The following is a 23,170-nucleotide window of genomic DNA, read 5'->3' as shown; positions in this document are numbered from 1 at the left end:
ATGCCTCTGTCCTAGCCTCTGGTGATTACCAGCAATCCTTGGTGTCCCTTGGCTTGTAGATGTGTCTCTCCAATCTTCACCTCTGCTTTCACTTGGCATTCTTTCCTGTATGTCTTTCTGTGTCCAAATTTCCCTCTTCCTGTAAGGATACCAGTCATTGAATTAGGGCCCACCCTAATCCAGTATGACTTCATCTTAATTTGTTTGCATTTACAAAGACCCTTTTTCTAAATAAATAAAATCTTTTGAAAAAAAGGGGGGTGCCTGGGAGGCTCAGTCATTAAGTGTCTGCCTTCGACTCAGGTCATGATCCCAGGGTCCTGGGATCGAGTCCCGCATCGGGCTCCCTGCCCGGCAGGAAGCCTGCTTCTCCCTCTCCCACTCCCCCTGCTTGTGTTCCCTCTCTCGCTGTGTCTCTGTCAAATAAATAAATAAAATCTTAAAAAAAAAAAAGACCCTTTTTCCAAATAAGGTCACATTCACAGGTCACAGGGTTTAGGACTTTAAAATATCTTCAAACGTATCTGTGTGACAGACACACACAGTTCAGCCCATAACAGTGTTAAGAATCTTAAGGACTTTGAAATGTCTGCTAGGGGAGAATGATAGTCAAAAAGAAAGTCATGAATAGCTCTAACCTTTTTTGTTTGGACTGTTTGTTCAAATTCAATAGCCTTTGCTTCCACGCTGATTCCTTTATTCCATTCTGTCTATACTAAAATCCTGGTGTCTGAATCAACTTGTTTGCCCACAACCTACCTGCCTCCTCCTTGGGTGGATGCATTGACTCTGAATATGGTCCACTGTTTGGGCCCCTACACTTGTCTCTTTTTCCCCTCTCATCTGTGCCAGTCTTATGGAATCTGGATTCAGCCCCAACCTGAAGCTGGAGTATTTGTATATACCACTCTAGAGGACTAGACCTCTTAGCAGACTTCTTTTACTTTATTGGAAGTCCTAGTGCTGACTTCTCCTAGCTGTTCTGTCCAGATGCCACCTGGATTCAGGTGTGACTTGGAGTCCATATGTCAGGGCTGCTGCAGAAAGAATTCCTTTATTGAATGGGAAGTTAGTCAAGTCTTCCCAATGTAAGCATGTTTATAATTCCTTAATCTTTTGGGAAGCCTCTTTTACTTGCCAGTAAGATTGTTTCCTCAAAGATGCATCATTCTTGGCAGTTATTACAGTTTCCTCCCTCTTCTCTGGTAGCAGGACCTATGCTGGGTATTCTCTAACAGCTTGTCTCCCCATCTGATCTTCAAGTGGTATTAGAGAAGCTGCAAAAGCCCAGCGTGGGTTTACCTAACAGCTGAGGGATGCCTTTCCTCCCTGTAGATCACATGACTAGGTCTGCCTGTCGAGTTGGCTGTCCTTTTGGAGATCAGAGAAGTGTAGGAGTTTTACCTACTACAACAGCTGTTAGGGATGATACATCTTCAGAGAAACAATATAAATGGTAAGTAATGGAGGGGGATTAGCACTACGTTCTCTCTTATTCTTTTGTATCTTCCTACTAAAGTGATTATGCCCCCCTGTCAGACTTCTTTGAAACATCTTTAAACAGCACAGAACATCTTTAAAAGAAATGAAGCAATTTCTCCCCATCTCTTTTATAACGTCTTTGCACTCTTGGTAATTCAGAAAAGAGTAGACAGGAACTCTTAATGTTTACCCCAAGGACACTGTTCCTCTCCCAGCTCGGTGCATTTCATGAGTTTACTCTGGAAGAGCCCTGGTAGGACCTAGTGAACCCTGCCGTTTTCTCCCTAACTCTGGAGAAACGCGTCCCATGATCTTTGCCACTGTGAAATAGCTCAGGGAAAAACGAAGAGGTCTTTAGCTCAAATGGCGATTGGGTCTTTGTGTGGTGGTGTCCTGTGATCTCTACACAGGTGAAGTACCACAGAGTTTTCACAGTTCCTCCAAGAGCAACTTTTAGAGGCAGACAGAGAAACAAGCTGTTCGAAGAAACCAGCACAGGACTTGCCATCTGGGGAGATACAAGGACTTGAAATAGCTGCTTTAGGAATCTTACCCTAGAATAAGTATCTCTAAAGCCTCAAATGACCCCATCTCCAGGTTTCTGTGGAGAATGAACTGATTTTAGACTAAATCTCCAAAATCCTTCCCTAGGTCAGAGTGAGTACCTTGGGCTTGACTTTTCCTAACTGTGCCTAGGGGAGAAGTATATCTATCAAGAACTGAGAGTATCCTGCTGCATTTATTTGTTTACTTATCTGTCTCTTTACTAGTCCTAGTAAATTCTTAAACTTCTATTTTGGAGAGGGGAAGAGCTATTCTTTTTATTTTTTATATTGAAGTTAATTTTTGGAATAGGTAACACATTTGTGTGTTTCAAAAAAAAAATAAAAACAGTATGTTTCTGACATCCCATTTTTACATTCTTCCCTGCTGTGTTATATTCTTTCCTGTATTTCTTTATGCAAATGAAAGCAAATAAAACATACATTCTCATTTCCCACCTTTTCTTAAAGAAAAGGTAACTGCCTATACATTGTCCAGCACCTTGTTTTTAGTTAGTATATCCTGGATACTTTTCTATATCAGTACGTAAAAGAGCTCCCTTATTCTTTTTTATAATTGTATTCTGCTGTATAGGCTGTACTATAACTTATTTAATAAGATCCTATTAAAAGAAATGAGTTGGGTCCGTTCTTTTACTAAACAATGCCACAGTGAATGAATCTGTACATATGTCTTTTTGTGTTTCTGAGATATTCCTAGAAGTGGGATTGTTGGGTCTGAGAGTAAATGCATCTGCATTCTCCTTGAATTTTTAATTCATCTGTGTATCTCCAGAATCCATCCTCTGTGGTACATAAAGTCTTTACTCAGTAAATAGTTTACTGAATGAGGAAATATACGGGAGACAGTTTTTCTGGGTTTCTGATCAGTTTTCCCTGTTGGAATGTCAGACCCGTCTCTATAATAAATTCTCTAAGATATGTCCAGCTTAAGACATCTGTTCCACTAGAGGTAACCTTCTGGAAAAGGGACTTTTGAATATTTTTATAACTAGACCCATAAAAGAACATTTAATCTGTGTTTTTGTTGTACTTTTACAAACATAAATATCATTGAACTTAGTAAAAAGTACATCTCCAAAAACTAAAGAGTATATTGCAGTATATTTGGCTCTGGTGGCTAAAGTCCTATGAGTCAGAGTTCCCCCCCCCCTTTTCCTTTCTCTCTCCCACCTTCAATTTTATTTTTTGCCAAATGTTTAGAAAAGTCACCTTATAGACAATGATGTAAACACCACCTGTTATGACTAATCCACTCTGGTCTCCCTGTTTCAGTTGAACAGGAACACAAGCAGGGGGAGTGGGAGAAGGAGAAGCTGGCTTCCTGCGGAGCAGGGAGCCCGATGCGGGGCTCGATCCCAGGACCCTGGGTATCATGACCTGAGCCGAAGGCAGATGCTTAATGACTGAGCCACCCAGGTGTCCCCTGTAGCTCATTTATTACCTGCCTGGTACCCACACACTGTAAATTATGATATCAAATAAGAACTGAATATTTGAGTTAATTATTACCAGTAAGTGTCATTGTGACCTTAGACATTACACTTCACCCTCATGAACCTTCATTTGCTCATTTATAGAATGAGGAATTGGGGCATTATGAGTTGTAAAATATCCTCCACACCAAAGTTTTATGATTTAAAGGGTTCATTTTCAAACATACTGATTTTGTTTGATCCTTGTTGAGTTTCGTTTTGACCTTTCATAGTTTACCAGGTCCTACGTCCATGTAAATTTAGGGTTCAGTTTTGCTACTTGTTTTTATGCAGGTAGAAGATTTGGCATTATTTAATAGTGGAAAATACATGGGTATATAACTTATCTGGATGGGTTTGAATCCTGGCTCTGTAATTTATGATCCTGGAAAAGTTATTTAGTCTCTCTGTGCTTGTTTTTCCATCTGTAAAATAGCATAATAAAGAAGCTACCTCATAAGGTTGTAAGGATAAATGAAAAAAAGCATTTAAAAGCATTCAGTTCCATGCCTTATGAAATTCAGTAAATATGAGTGATAATACTATGGGCAGCTAAGTTGTAGGGAAGGGATTGTGATGGGCAGGAGTTTCTATTACTCTTATTTCGTGGGTAACTGCACGAATTTTTAAAACTTTGAAACATCACACATACAGAAGAATGTAATCAACAGTAGTATATGGTTTTAGTAATAATAAAAGGAAAGCACATGAACTTAGTGCTAAAATTAAGAAAAGGAATATTACAAGCTCTTGTGAACCCACGCAGTTGCATTGCCCTTCCTTTCTGTCCAGAGGTAACTACTATTCCCTTGATTTTTTTAAAAAATGGTTTTGTTGTCTTTACATGTTCCTATAAACAGTATACCACTTAAATTATATATCTCATTATACACACACACACTGCTTAGTTTTGAAAAACAGAATAGCAAGCACAAACCTTGGATGTGTAAGGGACAATATTGCCACTATTAGGTGAAGAGATGATAGTCTGAATAGTCTCTGAATCAGATCTGGCTTCAGCTTCTGCAAGAATGTATGAGTCCTTTCTGGAGAAGTGAGCAAGGTCATGAGTGAATCCTGGGAAACAAAGGACAACTATTGGCATATCTGACAGAGCTGTGATTTGTTGGACTGTGTATGTATTAGATGTCTGGCAGAAATACGACCTCTCCAGCTATCAGGAGTACCCCCAGGTTAAAGCAGTGAGGTGACCTGAGTGCCTTCAGCCGATTCAGATAGCACAGCAAGAAATGGAGAACAGGGGTTTCATCACCCCACTGGCAAGACAAACCAAAGTACAGATAACAGTCTGGCCTGGGCTCACCTATCCCTTCTATCTTCAGTTACAAAAGAAGAGTACAGAGATAGTCAGGATCTTGGTGATGGCAGGCATCAAAATTACTCACTCTTAGGCCACTCTGTTTTAGCGTGTGCAGAGTACATCTTTCACCTTCCTGTCCTTTGTGTAAGGTATCTGTCTCTCTAGAAGCTTGTAGAATCATCTCTTTATCTCGGAGCGTCTGAAATTGCACAGAGCTGTGTTTGGTGTGGGTCTAGTTTCATCCCTTTTGCTACATGTGTGGTAGGCCCTTTTCCTCTAGTAGTTCATGTCCTTGAATTCCAAGAAGTTTTCTAGAAATTTTTATTGATGATTTCCTCCCATCTGCTGCTGCTTTCTTTCTGGGTCCCCTATTATTCAAAAGCCAGACCTTCTGAACTCCTAGTTTTCTTTTTTTTTTTTTCACTTCTATTTTCCATTTCTTTATCCTTTTGCTATATATATTAGGGCATTGCCTCAAAACACTTCTGCTAAGTATTTTGTTTCTGCTAATATGCTTTTAATGAACAAGAATTCTTTTTTCCCCTCTCTGAATATTTCTTCTTTATAGAACCCTCTTATTTCCTGGTTGTACTTTTATCCCTCTAAGTAAATTAGTGATAGGTTTTTATTTTTATGTATGTATGTATGCATGTATTTTAGTCTTGAGGGTTTTTTGGGGTGGTGGTGGTGTTGTTGTCTTACGCTTATCATGCCATAAATTCATAGGGAATGGGTTCCGGCAGCTCAGGCTCCTTTCCATTGGTTCTTACAAAATGTGCTTTGCTGGGTGGGGCAGGCTGGCACTTCAGTTGGACCCAAGTACCTTTCTCTTCGGCTTCCTTCTTTCTCTGATCATTTTCCTTCATGAGCTTCAAGAAGCTGTCTTGGCTCTTTGAGTGCTTCATATGCTCAATACCTACATTAATTCTCTTGGCAAGAATCTTCTTGCCTTTAACTTGTTTACAACAGTGCCAACAGCAAGCTGGGTAATACTGTAGACTCTTCCAATTTTGCCATCGTAACATCCGTGGGGCATTCCTTTTTGAACAGTGCCCATTCCTTTGATGGTGACAATATCACCTTTCTTGTAGATTGGCATCTGTGTGGCCAAAGGCTATGTTTTCTAAAAGGCCTAGAGAACATGTAGTGGGTGCCTTTCCCCTTTCCCTATGAGTTGGTGATTTTGGCAAATTACTGGAAGATGGTGGTTCCGGTGAAAGGCTAGTGATAGGTTTTTACATTTTTTTCCCTCCCTGCATGATTCCTGACTCTTCCAGGTTGCTCTTGTTTATTTGTTTTGGTTTCCACAATATTGGAATCCCTTGAAGGCTTAGCTGAAACACTTGCCCCTGGCCTTTTCATGGACTGCTTGGCTTCCTCACAGCATGGCGACTGGACTCCAAGGTCGAGCACCCCAAAAAGAGACAGCCAAGCAGAAATTGTATTGCCTTTTGTAACCTACGAAACCTATAGCATCTCTCTGTCACATTTTTTCATTAGTGGGGATCCACCAAGGCTGGCCCACATTCCAAGGGTTAAAAGTTAGACCCCATCTTTTCATGAAGAAATATAAAAGAATTTATGGACTTATTTTAAAACGACCACATCATGTGAATGTAAAATCCCAAAAGAGAGCCCAGATCTTTTAACTCTTTTTTTTAGAACTTTTTCTTACACCCTGTTGTAGAACACAAGTCGTAACGAAAATCAGGTATTTAGATGACATATGCATGTGAAGTGTCCATGCTGCTTCAATTTCTCTATTAGATGTCCTCATACAGTTCACTCTAACAGAGAATTGTCTTTAACTCTTTTGATTGGTTTGTAAGTCCTATCCATTTTGTTCTTAAATAGTTGTAGAGGTGGAAGTTAGAAATTATTAAACTAATGGTTTTCAAACCTAGCTTTATTTTCATAGCAAAACACTTTTTTGAAAAGTAAAATTTTTCTTAGAGCATCATTATACTAGGCAGAGAAAAACTGAGATGCTCTGAATAAACACATCCACCAGAGCCAATCCCATGAGGTGGCCCTTGAAGTTCTTTGGAACCTTGGGAACAGCTGACTTAGGTAATTTCTTTTATTTTATAATGGCAAAATTAAGGCCTAAGGAGTTTCAGTCACATGTCTAAGGTTATGAAAATTAGTAACTGAGCCAACAACAGGACCAAGTCCCTTACTTCCAAGGCTGATGCTTTTTGTTGTTGTTACTTATTTATTTACTTAATTACAAATTATTTGGGATAAAGCTTAGAGTATAGCATTTTGCAATGGTGTGTCACCAGCAAACCTTTTAAAACAGTAATCCCTTTCTAGCAATAGAGGGAGAAGGAACAGGCCCAGGGTCCCCCTACTGAACACCCAGCCTCCATCGGGCCTCTTGTTTACCTCTCATGCTGTTGTTGCCATCTGCGCTCCATGGCCAGGAGCAACCTTCCGCGTCCTAATCATGTGGCCAATTTAAAATGTCAGTCTTCATTTTGGTGGCTACAGTTGTGGAAAACTACATATTACTAGTTTCCAACCAGAGTCAGCTTATGATAGCTTCTTGAAAACAGTGAGTGAGCTGGCAAAATTTGGCTGATAATCTCACACCGTTATACATAGTTGTATTATGATCTTCACGTTTTTTTCAGTATACTTCCAGCCCCCACCAGAACTCTTATTCTTCTTGCCCTGGCTTCAAGTGTTTTACTTAATGTTTCTAAGCAACCAACTAAAATTGGCAGCACTATATTCAAAGCAAGGGAAATGATTACTGCTTATCAATTTAGCACTCAGTGTTCCCAAGTATTGGCTGAATGAAACCAAAATGACAGGTTTTCATTGATAAATGTATTTTGGCTTTTTTTCAGTGTATTTATGGTATTCTATATTGCAGAAAAACCTGCATGTGATAGAACAAAGAATTGCCTGTTCTATTTATAATATCAGTTTGAGATTTAATCTCTCATTACCACATTTATTGATTTTCTCTTTTGAATTAGATTTTAATAACCATCTGTGAGAACAGACTGAAAGCCTGTCTCTGGAAGCAATGCCTTGATAAATAGGGACAGGAGAACAGCTGTGAGCTGTTGTTCTTCCTTTCTTAATAGCTGAATGTCACATTCTGTAGTTTGGCTTTCATTCACTAATGTGAGCAAACGACCTGCCTTTCTTTCTGACTCAAGTTCCATTTACATAGTACGTTAACATTCTGTATTATTCTTCAGTCTGAGTTACCTTGTGACCTAAAAATAAATCCTGTCTGGGCCTCTGGTTCTAATTTCACCCTGTAATCCTCTTGGCCTTAGCGTTACTATTTCTCTTATATAAGATCTTCCCACTCTCAGGCTTTGCCAAAATCCAGTTCTCTTACTAACTAAAATTTCACTCTTCTTCCACCTCAGCATGATATTAATAAAAATGAGTGGGTATAAAAATGTGTATATATGCTCTATGAGTGAATAAGTTAATTTATATTTGAATGAGTCTGTGTGTATCTAATAGTGGGTGTTTATAGCCAGGTTGGGAAAGGTGTGTGGGAAGGGATAGGAAAGGGTAAGCCTGGTGAAGAGGAAGAGAAACTGTAGAGGAGCCTCACTAGTAACAAGACTAGTGTTGGAGAGAGGAGACTATCGTCTCTTTCTTTCCTGCTGAGATGCCCATTTCTTTCTTACTAATAAAGATTTCCAAACATAAGACATCATTTGTAGAGATATCTAATTTTACTTGCTAATGAAGTGAACCTCTGTCCAATATGTGCCTAAAGTAAAAATTACTAGAAATTGGATATTTCCATATTAATAAAGGGTATAAAAATCAGTTATAGAAGTGAGTTAAAGAAATTTAATGTTTTGTACTGTCAGCACCATTGTTCTCTCCTAATACCGAACAGTGTTTCTCAGTGTGACCCTCAGACTGGCAGCATCAACATCATCTGGTAACAGGTTAGAAATACAAATTCTTGGGCCTCACCCCAGACCTACTGAATCACAAACTCTGGGGAAAGATCTAGTAATCTGTGTTTTAACAAGCTCTCCATGTGATTCTGATATACAGTAAAGGTCGAAAATCATTGCTTTTGATTATAAGAAATTGGCATCTCTGTAGTATCTTCTAATAGGAAAGATATTTTACTATAAAATATACCCTAACACTAATGAAATTTATCTTAGTTTATTGAAGTTATAGATCCAAGAATAGATGTTTGATTGGGAGAGTGGATAAGGAAGGAAAGACCTTATAGCTATGTTCCTACCATGATGATTGATAATAGCTATGTTTGCTTAGTTGAAAATATATCCTGATTACATAAGAGTAGAATTAAATTCTACATATGTACATTTCACATTGTGGAATTTAGAGTATGTAAAATATTCACCTGTTTGGTTGGGTTGGAAGTATTAACAATTTTGAAAAAATACAATGACCAAAATAAAAGGCTTAGTAGATGGGCTCAACAGCAGAGTGGAGGAGACAGGAATAAATGAGCTGGAATGTAGAACAATAGAAATTACCCAATCTGAGCAATAGACAGAAAATAGACTAGAAAGAAAACATGAATTATCTCAGAGACCTATGGGACTGTAACAAAAGAGGATACCTTCTTGTCATTGGTGTCTTGGAAGGACAGGAGAAAGGGGGTAGGCTGAAAAAGTACTCTCAAATGACTGAAAGCTTCCTATATTTGGCAAGAGATATAAACCTACAGGTTCAAGAAACTGAGCAAACCACATACAGGATAAACCCAAAGAAATCTGTGTCAAGACATATGATAATTAACCCTCTGAAAACTAAAGACCTCTGAAAAGCAGCCAGAGAAACATAACACCTTACCTGTAGGATAAGATAATCATAAACCGAGAACAGTGAAGAGATATAAAAGGTACAGTTTCTACACTTCGCTCCAACTGGTAAAATGATAACACCAGTAGACTATGATAAGTTATGTGTATATAACATAATATTTAGAGCAACCTTTCAGAAACACTACAGATGAATCAAAATGGAATTCTAAAAAATGTTCAAGTAACCCACAAGAAGATAGGAAAAACTTTAAAAATATTAAAAAAATAAAATAAAATGACAAACTTAAGCCCTAATAGGTCAACAATTACATTAAATGTAAATGGTCTAAAATACATCAATTAAAAGAGATTGGCAGGGTAGATTAAAAACATGACCTAACTGTATGCTGTCTATAAGAAACTCAATTCAAATGTAACAATATAGGCAGGTTGAAAGTAAAAGGATGGGAAAAGATATATAGTAGTGGCTATATTAGTATCAGATAAAGTAGACTTAAATTACTGGAGAGAGAGAGGGGGACATTATATAGTGATAAAATTGGACTTACAAGGAAACAATTAGAAATATTTTTTTAAATTTTAGAAATAAAACAGAAGGAACACAAAAGCAAACGTGCATACCAGATAATGCCTTAAGAGAACTAGAAGATGAAAAGAAGGAAATGTTTAAAATTTAAAAAGAAATGAGGGGCGCCTGGGTGGCTCAGTTGGTTAAGCGACTGACTTCAGCTCAGGTCATGATCCCAGGGTCCTGGGATCGAGCCCCGCATCGGGCTCCCTGCTCGGCGGGAAGCCTGCTTCTCCCTCTCCCACTCCCCCTGCTTGTGTTCCCTCTCTCGCTGTCTCTCTCTCTGTCAAATAAATAAATAAAATCTTTAAAAAGAAATGAAAAAGAGCTAAAAAAAGAAATTAAAATTGAAATAGGCAGAGTCTAACATCTGGGTAATTGGAGCAAGGAGGGACTTGATAAGACTCCATTCCTCAACGGATTAATCGTTTCAGAGGTGTTTATCTTATAACAACTCATTAAGCCATCCATTCCTTTTGTGAGATTCTTCTGTATTTGTTTTGTTTTACAATTAAAAGATTATGAAATGCAACAAAAAGGCAAACAGTAAATGGGCAAATATTTGCAAAGAAAAAAATAGAAAAATGTCATGCAAATTGATTTTTTTAAAAAGCTAAAACTATAATAAAGAATTACAGAGGATGTGAATAAATGGTTTGCATATATTCAAAAAGGTAATAAACACTAAAAACATTGAACCTCACTGAAATACTTCCTGGAAGACAACTTTTGGGAAAGGAACAAAGGAAAGAAACTTTATTTATATTTCATCTGTGGATAACTTTTTTTTTTTTTTATAAACATTTGGAATTTTATTTAAAAAACAAAACAAAAAAAAAACAAAAAAAAACATCACAACCATGAACATTGTTACAGTTAGAGGCCCTCTTGGTTCTCCACATCTGTGAATAACTTTTAATTTAAGATATGGCCTAATATCTGTTGTGGGTGAAGTTGGGGTTGGGAGGGACTGGTGGTAATAGAGCCTTCAGGAGGTGCCCTTTACTGTGGTAAGATTTCTGTTATATGACCCCAAGGTGAATGCGATACAAAATAATTCACTTGTTTTCTGTTCATGTTAGCCTGACATTTTATAATTCGGAAAATTTTTACTATTAATTACATTGAATTTTTTTTATACTTTACAGTGAGAGACCTACCACCAATTTGCCTTGATGTTAGACAAAAACAGCGTGTTTCCGTAGATGCATTACCATCTGAAATGAAGGCCCCAGTTCTTTCAGAATCTGTCCTTCCTAACCAGTCCAAAACTATGAAAGACTTTCAGTAAGTTTCAGCTCACTGTTAATATGTAGACGTATAGTCATCTAATGACAGTACTCTACATAATTTAATATTTTTGTGTGAGAAATTGATTGAACTTGTGGCTTGTTATAAGGCATTGTTCAAGAGTGAAGACACAAAAGACTAGATGTCGCAAGTTGAATGTGAAAACAAATGTATAAATAACAGGTAAGGGGTAGATAATGTTGCAACAAAAGAAACAACACTAAATAAGAGAATATGAGTTAAAACGGACAAAAGGAGATAAAGATGATGATAAAATAATAAAATGTTTCCTTTTTAAAAAATATGATTTCATCTACTATGTGACACATAAAGCATAAAACCTATGTCACTACTGAAAATAATCCAATGAATACTGAAGGACTAAGTGATAATGAGAAAGTAGACAGAAAAAGTAAACAAAATCTCTCAAGTTTGGCTATGAAGTAAGGAAAGAAATTGTTAATTGTGAGGAGCATGTCAAGGATGACCTTTTTAAAAAGCAAGTAAATGGAAAGCTGAATAAATATTATGATCCATTTAAGAATTATAAGTTCATAAACTATATTTATATTAACTGGAATATATTGTATTCAGCTTCAATATTTCAAATTACATGCTTGGTGACATTTACTTTTAAAGGAGTAATGCTATTTTATCTGAATAATATTTCTATCTGTTAACGTTTGTTTTCATTTTAGGGAAGATATAGAAAAAGTTAAGTCATCGGGAGATTGGAAAGCAGTACATGATTTTTATCTAACAACATTTGATTCTTTCCCAGAACTAAATGCTGCATTTAAGGTAATAACACAAAAAACACATTTTTCACTTTTAATTTTAAATTTTCCAAAAAAGATACAATAACTTAGCTCTTTTTCTACCTAATATTGACTTAAGCAGCTGATTAAACATATATATGTATTAATTTCAAAAAGTATACATATCAGAAATAAATATTACTTAAGTAATATCTTAAAGATTGTTTGCATTTCTACTAATGATGACGTTTGACTCCATTCTTTCAGTTTTAAAAAACAAAGTGATTATACTGGCTAATTGAACATGATAAGAAATAAATATTAAAAAATGATTAAAATAATTCTTATACATTCATTTTTATTTCTAGCAACTTTGCCTAAAAGTTCTTTTTCATCATCCTACTAAAAAATAGTAGAAATTATGAAGGAATAGTTATGGTTCAAAATTACTAAGAACAGTCCTTAAATGTTATATACACTTAATTCATTAATTGAATTTGCAGAAAGATGCCACTGCCTCCTTTAATACCATTGAAGACTCTGGGATTAACGCTAAATTTGTGAATGCTGTATATGATGCCTTACTTAATACTGTAAGTATTATTTATGAACAGATGCAAACAGTATAATTCTTTGTCTCTTTTGTATTTCAAAAGCAGCCACACAAATATTGTAATAATCACCTTGTAACATATAATTGTACAGTAAATTTAGTTGGAATTCTCAGAAAGTTAGGTATTTTTTATATTTTTTTAATTAAATGAGAATTAAGCAGAAAATACTTTTATGTCCAGTCCTTCTTTAGGAAGGCTTGCTGAAATAAAATCATGCTTCACTTAGCCAGCAAAAGGAGATAAATTATTTGATTGTATTGGCATTGCACTGAATCTATAGTGGTTCTCAAATTTTACTATGTATCAGAATCACAGGAAGGGCTTCTCAAAATACAGAGTTTCAGATTCAATAGGTCTGGGGTAGAGCTCAAGCATTTGTGTTTCTAACAAGTTCCCAGGGACCACATTTTGAGAACCACAGTGCTATAGATGAATTTGTGAGGAGTTGACATTTTTTTTTAATCCATGAGCATGGTATATCCCTCCGATTACTTGGATCTTCTTTAGTTTGTCTTGGTGATACTTTGTATTTTTCTGGATAAATGTCTTACACATATCTTGTTACATTTAGTTCTAGTACTTGATTTTTTTTTGATGCTATTGTAATACTTTCACTATGTGCAAACAATCATGGAACACTACATCAAAAACTAATGATGTAATGTATGGTGATTAACATAACATAATAAAATTAAATTAAAAAAATACTTTCATATATTTATCTTTATTTACCATGCCAAATTCACTCATTAATTCGAATAGTGCATCAATAGATTTATTTAGATTTCCTTATATAGACAGTCCTGTCATTTGTGAAAAATGAGACTTCACCTCTCCAGTCCTTTTATCTTGCATGTGTGGATGGATAGATGTAAGTATTTGCCTTGCACTGGCTAGAACCTCTTGTAAAATTTTGAATAAAAGAAGTAATAGCAAACATCTTTGTCTTATTCCTAATCTGAGTACTTTCCTATTAAATACATGAAAAGGTACATTATTATTATGTATTGTCATGTGAGAAATGTAAATAACATACACATCCATTCAAAATGAGTAAAAAGGTTTTTAAGTACTGAATTGGCAATATTGTGCAGCAACTGGAACTTTCATACCCTGATGAGGTATGAAACTAGTACAGCCACTTTGGACAATTGCTTGGCATTATTTACTGACACTAAGCATATACATTTACTGTGACCCAAAATGTTCCACTCCTAGGACATTTGTCTGACCTCTTTTGACTTGGAATGATGTCAGTGTTTTATAGACACTAAAAAATTAAAACTACAACACATGGGGAAAACTCTCTAAAATGGAAATAAGATTTTTTTTTTAGTATTTGAATTCTTAAACTATATAGGAATGTTTTTTATGCCTTTTCTGCCTTTTCCAAATCCAGTAATGAAAAAAAATCTTATTTTTTTATTGAACATAATTTCATTGCACTTAATAATGAATTGTGGATCTACCTGCTAATTACAACTTTTTACTGGTAGTAATAAATATATTTAAATACATGCAGTCATTTATATTGTTAAACATGCTAATCTTGGACTCGTGTTCATGATTTTATCCTGCCAATCCAGGGAAAGTGAAAATTTTTTCGGTTATATAAAACTGATGTTGGTCATCAAAGGGCCACCATATATGTTTGTGCAGTTTGTCGTGCACGGCACATCCCAGGGAGCATTCTCGTTGTAATCTTATGTCATTGGTGCTCTAGCACTCTCAGATGTGAAAATAATACTATCATAAGCAATCCTCAGTCATCAAGTCTGATTTTAACTATTGAAACAGATCTGTAAATATAAATAACATATAAAAGTCACCTAAGTACCTAATCCTAATTATTTTGATTTTCTTTTGCCTGTAGCCTCAAGACATTCAGAAGACAGTATTAAAGGGAATCATTAACAGCCTATTACGAGAATGGAAAGGGTAATTTTAACAATATTTAGCTAATCAATATAGATAGTTAATTTCTACATACATCTTTAATGTATATGCATGTATTTTACTCTCAGAAAAGATTTTAGTTGTTTTAAAAACAGAGATCAGAAAGAAATTATAAACCATTTATAACAAACAAAACACTTATGACAAAGCTTTTTAACTTGAGATTTGTGACTTCTCAGGAAGGTTTATATGTGGGCTTCACAGTATCTGTGAATCCTTTAAAATTATATATAAAATTTGTTATGTACAGATATATGTGTGGTATAAAAATGGGATGCATAGTTACATCAGTAACCTAGAATTAAATTAAATGGACATTAAATTTAGCTTTGGATTTCTTGGTAGCTAGAGCAGTTTTTCTTCTTTAAGGAAATGTAAGTTTGGCTACTGAAATATATTTTTTCCTGGAACTAAATCTTGAATCATTATATAAGGAATGATGGGCAATGTAATTGATAATGTTCAAATATCACTGGATATGCAGAACACAACAGTATACTTTGAAAAGTACATGTTATTTAAATTGATACTATTTAAGTAGCATATAACTTAAATAATAGCTTCTACTAAAGGCAAAGGAATACCATTAAATTATAATTCAAATGTTTGTATTAAGCCCCATTTAAAAATAATATCAAAATTATTGAATGTTAAGGGACACCTGGGTGGCTCAGTCTGTTGAACACCTGACTCTTGGTTTCGGCTCAGGTCATGATCTCATGAGTCTTGGGATCCAGCCCTGCATCGGGCTCTGCACCCAGTGAGGATCTGCTTGAGATTGTCTCCCTCTGCCCACTCCCCATTCATGTGTGCGCGCTCTCTCTCTCTCCCTCAAATAAGTAAATAAATCTTTAAAAAAAATTATTAAATGTTAAATGTACCCCATATTTTTTAATAACATTGCTCTGATTTTCAAAGAAATTCATGGTTATTACAGTAAATGTAGAAAAGGCACTGCGAGTATTATAAAAAAAAAGTAAACGTTAACATTTTGCCATCTTTTTTCTGGTCACCTTTTTGAAACAAATGAAATCATACTGTATAGTTTGATGTGATTTTTAATAGCATTTTTCCTAATTTGTCATTATGGTAGTAAATTTGCATTTTCCTTGAATTGTATGGTTTGGGTTGAACCCGTAGTGCTTCACTGAAAACGGAGAGATTTAGAGTGTAGGAAAGCTCCTGAGAGAAGTGGAAGCCCAGTGGCCTGACCCCTCCCCGGCCTGAGTCCCCTCTCATAAGCACACTCTCGCCGCTTTCCAACCCTACTCCTCATGATGATTTGATGTGATTATCTATCAAAGGAGCATGTGGTCTTTACCCAAAAGTCTTGTTTTATTTTGGATTTTTTATAACAACAACAAGATCTAAAGTTTACTGTTTATTATGGGCTAGGCACCTAACAATCTTCCATGTATTTCTCATTGAATCTTCACTGCAATTTTATGAAATAGTTAATATGATTATTTTCATTTCACAGTGGAGGAAACTAATTTACAGAAAAGTTAAAGAAGTTGCCCAAGGTAACACAGTAAGTGCCTGAGTCAGGATTAGAACCTAGGCAGTCTGGCCTGTGATCTCAACCACGACTTCAATGCCCAGAACTGTGTACTGCATTAAAATACTAGTACATGGGACAGGAATTTGGAAATTGTCATGGTATTGCTATAAATGGAAAAAATAGGGCTCGCCTATCACCAGGAATTTCAATATTTATGAATTGCCCTGAGTGTTTTAAAATATTTTCAAATTGGGGTGCCTTCGGCTCAGGTCATGATCCTGGAATAAAGCCCTGTGTTGGGCTCCCTACTCAATAGGCAGTCTGCTTCTCCCTCTCCCTGTGCTTCTCCCCCTGCTTGTGCTCCCTCTGTCTCTCTGTCTCTGTCTGTCTCTCATAAATCAAATCTTAAAAATAAATAAATAAAATATTTTCAAATGTAATTTCTAAAACATAACAGTAGTCCCATTCAGAAAATAGTCTGACAATTATGTAGACTATTATAGACAGAAATAGTTTAGAAACCTTGTAAACAATTTAAATCATTATTCAGTCAAGATAATTCTTCCACAAAGAAATGTTACTGACTAAACATTTCTGTATACACATGTGTATACATATTTCAAATTTTAACCTGTATGTTATATATTTATATTTCAGACTATGTAGCTTTACATTTTGTAAAGGTCATTTAGTACATTTGGGGCAGTGGTTTATGTTTTCAGATTTGTTTTGTAACTATAACAGAAAAGTAACTAATCATTTGGTCATTTTATTTTCTTAAAGGAAATTCAAGGAGATACTGGGAGATGAACCTTTTTTCCCCCAGCATTTAATTTTGAAAAATTTCAAACCACAGAAAAGTTAAAGATAATGAAAACTCATATACCTTTCACCCAGATTTACCAGTTGTTAATTTTATCCCTCATTTGCTTTTTGCTTTCTCTCCCTGTGCATGTGTGCATAATTATTTTTTTAGTAAATGGAAGACATCATGACACTTAACCTGTAATTATTTCAGCATATATTTCTTAATAACCTTTTCCTGCATGACCATAACACTGTATCACACCAAACAATTTTAATGTTTTTCTAATAGTACTCTCGAAAATGCAGTCCACATTTAAATTTCCCCAGTTGTCTCAAAAGTGTTCTTTAATATCTGGGTTTTGGACCGAGTCAAGGATCATGAATTGAATCTGGTAATCTTATAGGTGAACCATTTTTAATTCAAGAAGTTACTTTAGAGTATTTTTGAGAGTGTATTCAATAGAATCTGAGAGGGTGAGAAAGAAACACTCATCAGCTTTGGGAATAACAAAAACTCTTGGTCAAATTTGACAATGTGAAAATCCAGATTAACATGGAAAAAAATTACAAATTAGTTACATCTCAGAGGTATTCAAATATGAATTTAATTTCCAATTTAATTAGAAACATACTAGATACATTTACCATGTGATTTGATTTGCAGATATTTTTATATCTATCACTTCAGAAATAGATATATAAACAAGCGTATTTTCTTTCTTCAGTGCATCAGTATTTTTAAATGAGATATCAGCTATCCTTTATTAAAACAAAAATATAAGTATTCTAAAATTGTTGATTATTCATCAGGCTCTAAACTCTTTCCCAAGTTAGTCATATTTACCTCATAAAATGTTATAGCCTACTTAATTTACCTTTCTCTTTTAAGATTTTATTTATTTGAGAGAGAGAAAGCATGTGAGAGCACAAGTAGGGGGAGGGACAGAGAGAGAATCTCAGACCCCTTGCTGAGTGCAGAGCCTGACACAGGGCTCTATCTCACAGCCCTGAGATTCTGACCTGAGCTGAAATTTAAGAGTCAGATGCTTAACCAACTGAGCCACCCAGGTGCCTCTACTTAATTCATCTTTTATGTGTCTTCAGAACCAGCCAAGACTAAGCACAAAAGAGCCTATATTCCCAGCATATTATGAATCTGTTACTGTCTCAGTAATCATACATACTAACTTAAGTCTCATTTTTGGCTTTTACGAACGCAGTTCTCACAAAAACATGTACTAATCATTTTTTGTTAGATGCTATAAGATTAAATACTAATCTGTAATCAATTATGCTTATTTCTTTTACAGTCCACGAACAAAAGATGATCTTAGAGCATATTTTATACTTTTACAGGTAAGAAAGCAAGAACTCAAGTTGTCTAATTTAAATCTCAGTCTATGCATATGTTAAGGGAAATGATATGAAGTACTAAGTATTATTTTGTGCAACATTATTGATATTTTTTTATTATAGTGTTCAGAGCACTAAAGTTATAACAAATAAACAATGGGAAGCTAAATTATCTTTGGGATTAAAATTTTAATGTAGTTCTTGCCTTTCTGCTGTGGTATTCAGGAACAAGCAGAATGGAAGCACCTCTTCTTCCTCCAGTCAACCTCTTATAACTAGCTTTAATGGGCTCCAAAACTTTCTTTTATTTCCCAACTAGTAGGTTTCTAACTTCTCTAGGTATTTTTAATAAATGTTTCCATTAGAATTCTAATGGAAAATGGAAAAATCAAGGTGGTTGCTTATGTTTGCTAAAGCAAAGGTGATGAACTTTTTCCTCTTGAGAGAGACGGATTCGTAGATACACAAAAATAAGGTCAGACAAATGAAAAGCAATTTTTAGTTTGTATTATTTTTTTGAGAAAGAAGTATGTTATTACATAGCTAGCATACTGCTTTTGTATTAGTCTTTACAATTTACAAAAGGTGTTTGTACATATTATTATCTCATTTAAAGGTAAGAAAAAATTATGTTAAATAAGATACAGTGTTGGGGTACCTGGGGGGCTCAGGCGGTTAAGCGGCTGCCTTTGGCTCAGGTCATGATCCCAGGGTCCTGGGATTGAGCCCCACGTTGGGCTCCCTGCTCAGCGGAGAGCGCACTTCTCCCTCTCCCTCTGCCTGCCACTCTGCCTACTTGTGCTCTCTCTCTATCTCTCTGTCAAATAAATAAATAAAATCTTAAAAAAAAAGATACAGTGTTTAGTTAAATATTATGTCCAATAAAAGGAAATATGGACAGTAGGAATAAAAGAAGGGGGAGAAAGGAAAAAAGTAAAAGTGGGAAAAAGAAGTTAAGTAGACAAGAGGTAGTTGAAAGATAGAAGAAGGAAAAGTAGAAGGTAGGAAGGACAAAAGCAAAACTAGAAGAAAGGGAGGAAATGTATGTAGATAGTAAAAGCTAGAGAAATGACAACTGAGGTTCAGATTTTGGGAGTGAGTCTGTTAGTCCGCAGTAAGCTCTGCCAATGATACCTTCTCATGAGCACCGCTAGGTGAGGCTCTCAGCGGGAGGCACTTTCTGATTTTGAATTTGTCCTTGCCAGTAAGTCAGTTTTGTGAAAAATACATGGTGCTCTCTTAGTTCCCACAATTTCAGTTTATTTTTCAATGATGATATTTTTTTCCATGAAGTTCTGAAATGCACATTGTGATAAGAGTTTAGGTTGTAGAGATGTAACTAGAGGCTTCAAGCAACTCCTTCAGTGTCCCTTTGACATTTGAAAGTTGTCAGAAGCTGTGATGTGGCTCTCTCCTTGTTCTTTGTGAGACATGCAACTAATTCATTTCACAGTGGCAAAAGTTTCACAACCAGCTTTTACTTCATTTTTCTAGGATTCTTTTTTTTTTTTTTAATCGAGGAAGAACTAGGTTTTTTGTTTAATTGGATGATAGTGATTGGCATGGAGCTAGGAGCCTTACATACATTTTCTTTTCTACTACTTAGAACAAGTAAGATAGATACTATCATTCCTATTTTAGAGATGAGGAAATTGAGAATCAAAGTTTAAGGAACACGCCTAAGTGATAGAATCGGCCCTCAGACCCAGATGTCTTAATTTCAAAGCCCGTGCTTTTTCTGCTATACCACAGCCAAAATCGAAATTTCTGTTAATTAAATAATTAAACAAATAGATTATTGTTTTATAGGATTTCACCCAGTATTTCATAATCTCAAATTTAGTTTCCTAATGTACCACTTAGTTCATTAAGCTTAGTGTCTTTTCTTTTCACATGTTAACAAAATTCTAACACGATTATCTGTCTTATCTTTTTCAGAATCCTCAGTTCAGTAATACGTCTACGTATGTCATCCACGCTCACTTGCTGCGACAGATAGCTGCCTTAGTGGAAGCTGATCATCATTTCCTGGTCCACTGGCTTAAAAAGTAAATCACTCTGTCATATTAATAAGAACTCTTATAATCATACAGTTTCAAGTTTGATATTAGTGATTTTATAATAAAATATATTTAAATGTTTTCAGGTCTTTAGAAATGATCTTCTAATTAACAGTACTTCAAAGCCAATTATAAACATATACCTTAGTACCACAGAGAGGGTAATTAAAAATGTTTTTAAAGCAAGTAACCATTTTGCTGGCGCAAACTGTTGTTGAGGTTTCTATCCACTGCTTTCGCTTACTACACAGCACCTGCCTGTCGGTGGTTTTCATATAGCTCAAGATGGTGACCGGATTTTCTCAGATACTATTTCAATGTGTCTTTTTATTTCCTATCTTTATATCAGTCAGTCTCACCATTACTTACATAGTGCCTTTTCTTTACCTAGTAACGTCATCATAAAATATAGTTTAGCCATCAATATCAATTTATAAAAAATACACTCTGTTTTTTCATAGAGCTATACTCACATAAACAATGACTTTTCTCCATGATTGATAAAAGGTTAGAGGCAAAGTATTTTCAGAATTAATTTTAAATAAAATCGACTGTCATTATTCATGGTATTTATGTTCTATAAAGTCACTGCTAACACTGAATTAACAAATACTGAATCATTGATCCTACAGGACATAACAGGGTTAGGTTCCCTGAGCTGCTGGTCTAGCATCCCCATCAACCGATGAGTACATGATCTTATTTTTACTGCATTGCATGTAAAGACATCTTATTTAATAGAAGTTGGTGATTCATTAGCATTGAACTTGCGACCAACAGCACTATGACTAATGTATGAACAAATTTTATCTAACACAAGTTTATTCTCCATAAGGTACCTCACATTGCTCTTGTGCTTTAGGAACACTAAACAGAACTTTAGCACTACATTTTGGGAACCATTTTAAAACACCAGAATTACTAATCAAAAAGCACAAAAATGTGGAAAACATGACACTAAGTAAACTGTGTAAAGAATACTCATTTACAGTATGGGAACTAAAACAAGAAGGCCGTGTTTCTTTGTTCGACCTCAGCTGGGAATATGCACATCTGGCAATTCACATTTTTTGCCATTCTGCACATCTGCAAATGACCATGACTGAAAGCTCCACTAATAGTGATTTTGGGGTTACAATTAAATTTTAGGAAGTAGGCAAATTTGCAAATACTGAGTCTAAGTAACAAGGATTGACTCAATATTGAAAGCCTTAAAAATGAAATGCCTAATGCTAACGTTATAGTAATTTTGGTGTTTATTTCTTATTTAAGAAACAATACTCCAGGTAAGATTTGTATCTTTTCAAATATTTGGCAACTTAAGAAATAGAATTTGGGGGGATGTTCTAAAATTTTATGTGTACAGGATACACTTTGATATCTAACATATTGCCAAAATAGAAAATGTGATTTGATTGGAATTATTTCACAATCTTTACCAGATTATCCCAGAAGAGGTTCAAACAATTGGTAGAGAGATTGCTGCAGTTTATTTCTTTGCGCCTGTTTCCTGCAAAGCCTGAAGAATTTCCACCTATAACAAAGTGTTCCTGGTGGATCCCATCAGCATCCAAAGTGTTGGCTTTACTTAGTAGGTTTTATTACTCTGTCTTCTCTTTTGTTAAATATTAAGGACATTTCTGTAAGGATCTCAAAGTACTGTAGAGGCATTCTTAAATTTTAAAACCTTCCTTTGAAGTGAAGAGTTGTGATTTATTTCCTGTTTTGATAATGGATTTCACATTTAATGTATAGCATGAAAAAGCTTTATGCATTTTATTGGGCAGTATTCTGTATTCTGGCCATCTGCTGCATATGACCTGCTAAGTAGAGACCCCTAAGAAACAGGCACTTGCGTTGATTCCCGAGAACTCCTAGGAGAGAACACTGATGGGAAAGTAGGGTAAAGAGGGGCTCACCTGTGTACTCCCTTTACTATACTGTTCTAATCCTCACCACAAGTTTTTTTATAAAAGCAAGAAATGATTGGCTGCATCTGAACCACAATTTTTTTTAAAGATTTTATTTATTTGAGAGAGAGAGAGAGTGAGCACGAGCATGGGAAGGGCAGAGGGAGAAGCAGACTCCCGCACTGAGCAGAGAGCCTGGGTTGCAAGCTCAATCCGGAGACCCTGAGATCATGACCTGAGCCGAAGGCAGACACTTAACCCACTGAGCCACCCAGGTGTCCCCTGAACCACAATTTTAAAACTACTTTTTTAATTAGGAGCTACAGTTGGCTTAAAATAGGAATTTCTAGATAAAGTCTGTCTGGTGAACATGAAAATGTTCTTATTAGAATGAATTATGCACATGTTAGAAAAGATCATTGTTAGAATTTATCTTTACAGATACTGCAAACAGTTTGGTTCATCCTCCCCTTATTCCTTATACTGATTTCTATAATTCGACATTGGATCACATTGATCTCATGGAAGAATACCACACCTGGCAGAGCTTTGGAAACTCTCACAGGTACAATCAGAAGCTCATTTTGATTACTTACCTAAATGAAATACTATTCAAAATAATGACTGGATGTTAAATTTGTATAAATTTAAGTATGCACATATCTTTATATATAAACTTATAGTTTAGATATCCAGCCCTGAAACATCATTATATTTCT

General features: G+C 35.4%; 1 protein-coding gene and 1 pseudogene across 3 annotated transcripts in view; one reads left to right on the top strand and one right to left on the bottom strand.

Moving 5' to 3' along the window:
* The window catches only part of HECTD2 (HECT domain E3 ubiquitin protein ligase 2), a 71,766-nt gene that overhangs the window by 26,612 nt on the left and 21,984 nt on the right, over positions 1–23,170 (top strand). For all 3 annotated transcript variants that reach the window (XM_028098703.1, XM_028098702.2, XM_088019787.1), the window contains 8 exons: positions 11,351–11,489; positions 12,191–12,293; positions 12,754–12,843; positions 14,738–14,802; positions 18,439–18,484; positions 20,420–20,529; positions 21,984–22,132; positions 22,893–23,016. In XM_028098703.1, the coding sequence (XP_027954504.1) occupies positions 11,351–11,489; positions 12,191–12,293; positions 12,754–12,843; positions 14,738–14,802; positions 18,439–18,484; positions 20,420–20,529; positions 21,984–22,132; positions 22,893–23,016 (826 nt within the window). The remainder of the gene's footprint in view (positions 1–11,350; positions 11,490–12,190; positions 12,294–12,753; positions 12,844–14,737; positions 14,803–18,438; positions 18,485–20,419; positions 20,530–21,983; positions 22,133–22,892; positions 23,017–23,170) is intronic.
* Positions 5,549–6,026, bottom strand: LOC114205247 (large ribosomal subunit protein eL21 pseudogene; annotated as a pseudogene).

The sequence above is a fragment of the Eumetopias jubatus genome, unplaced genomic scaffold, assembly GCF_037043125.1.
Source record: "Eumetopias jubatus isolate StellerSeaLion01/CBP00866 unplaced genomic scaffold, mEumJub1_p1.0 scaffold_17, whole genome shotgun sequence".
In the NCBI taxonomy this organism is placed as follows: Eukaryota; Metazoa; Chordata; class Mammalia; order Carnivora; family Otariidae; genus Eumetopias; species Eumetopias jubatus.
This window is presented reverse-complemented; position numbering and strand designations above follow the sequence as displayed.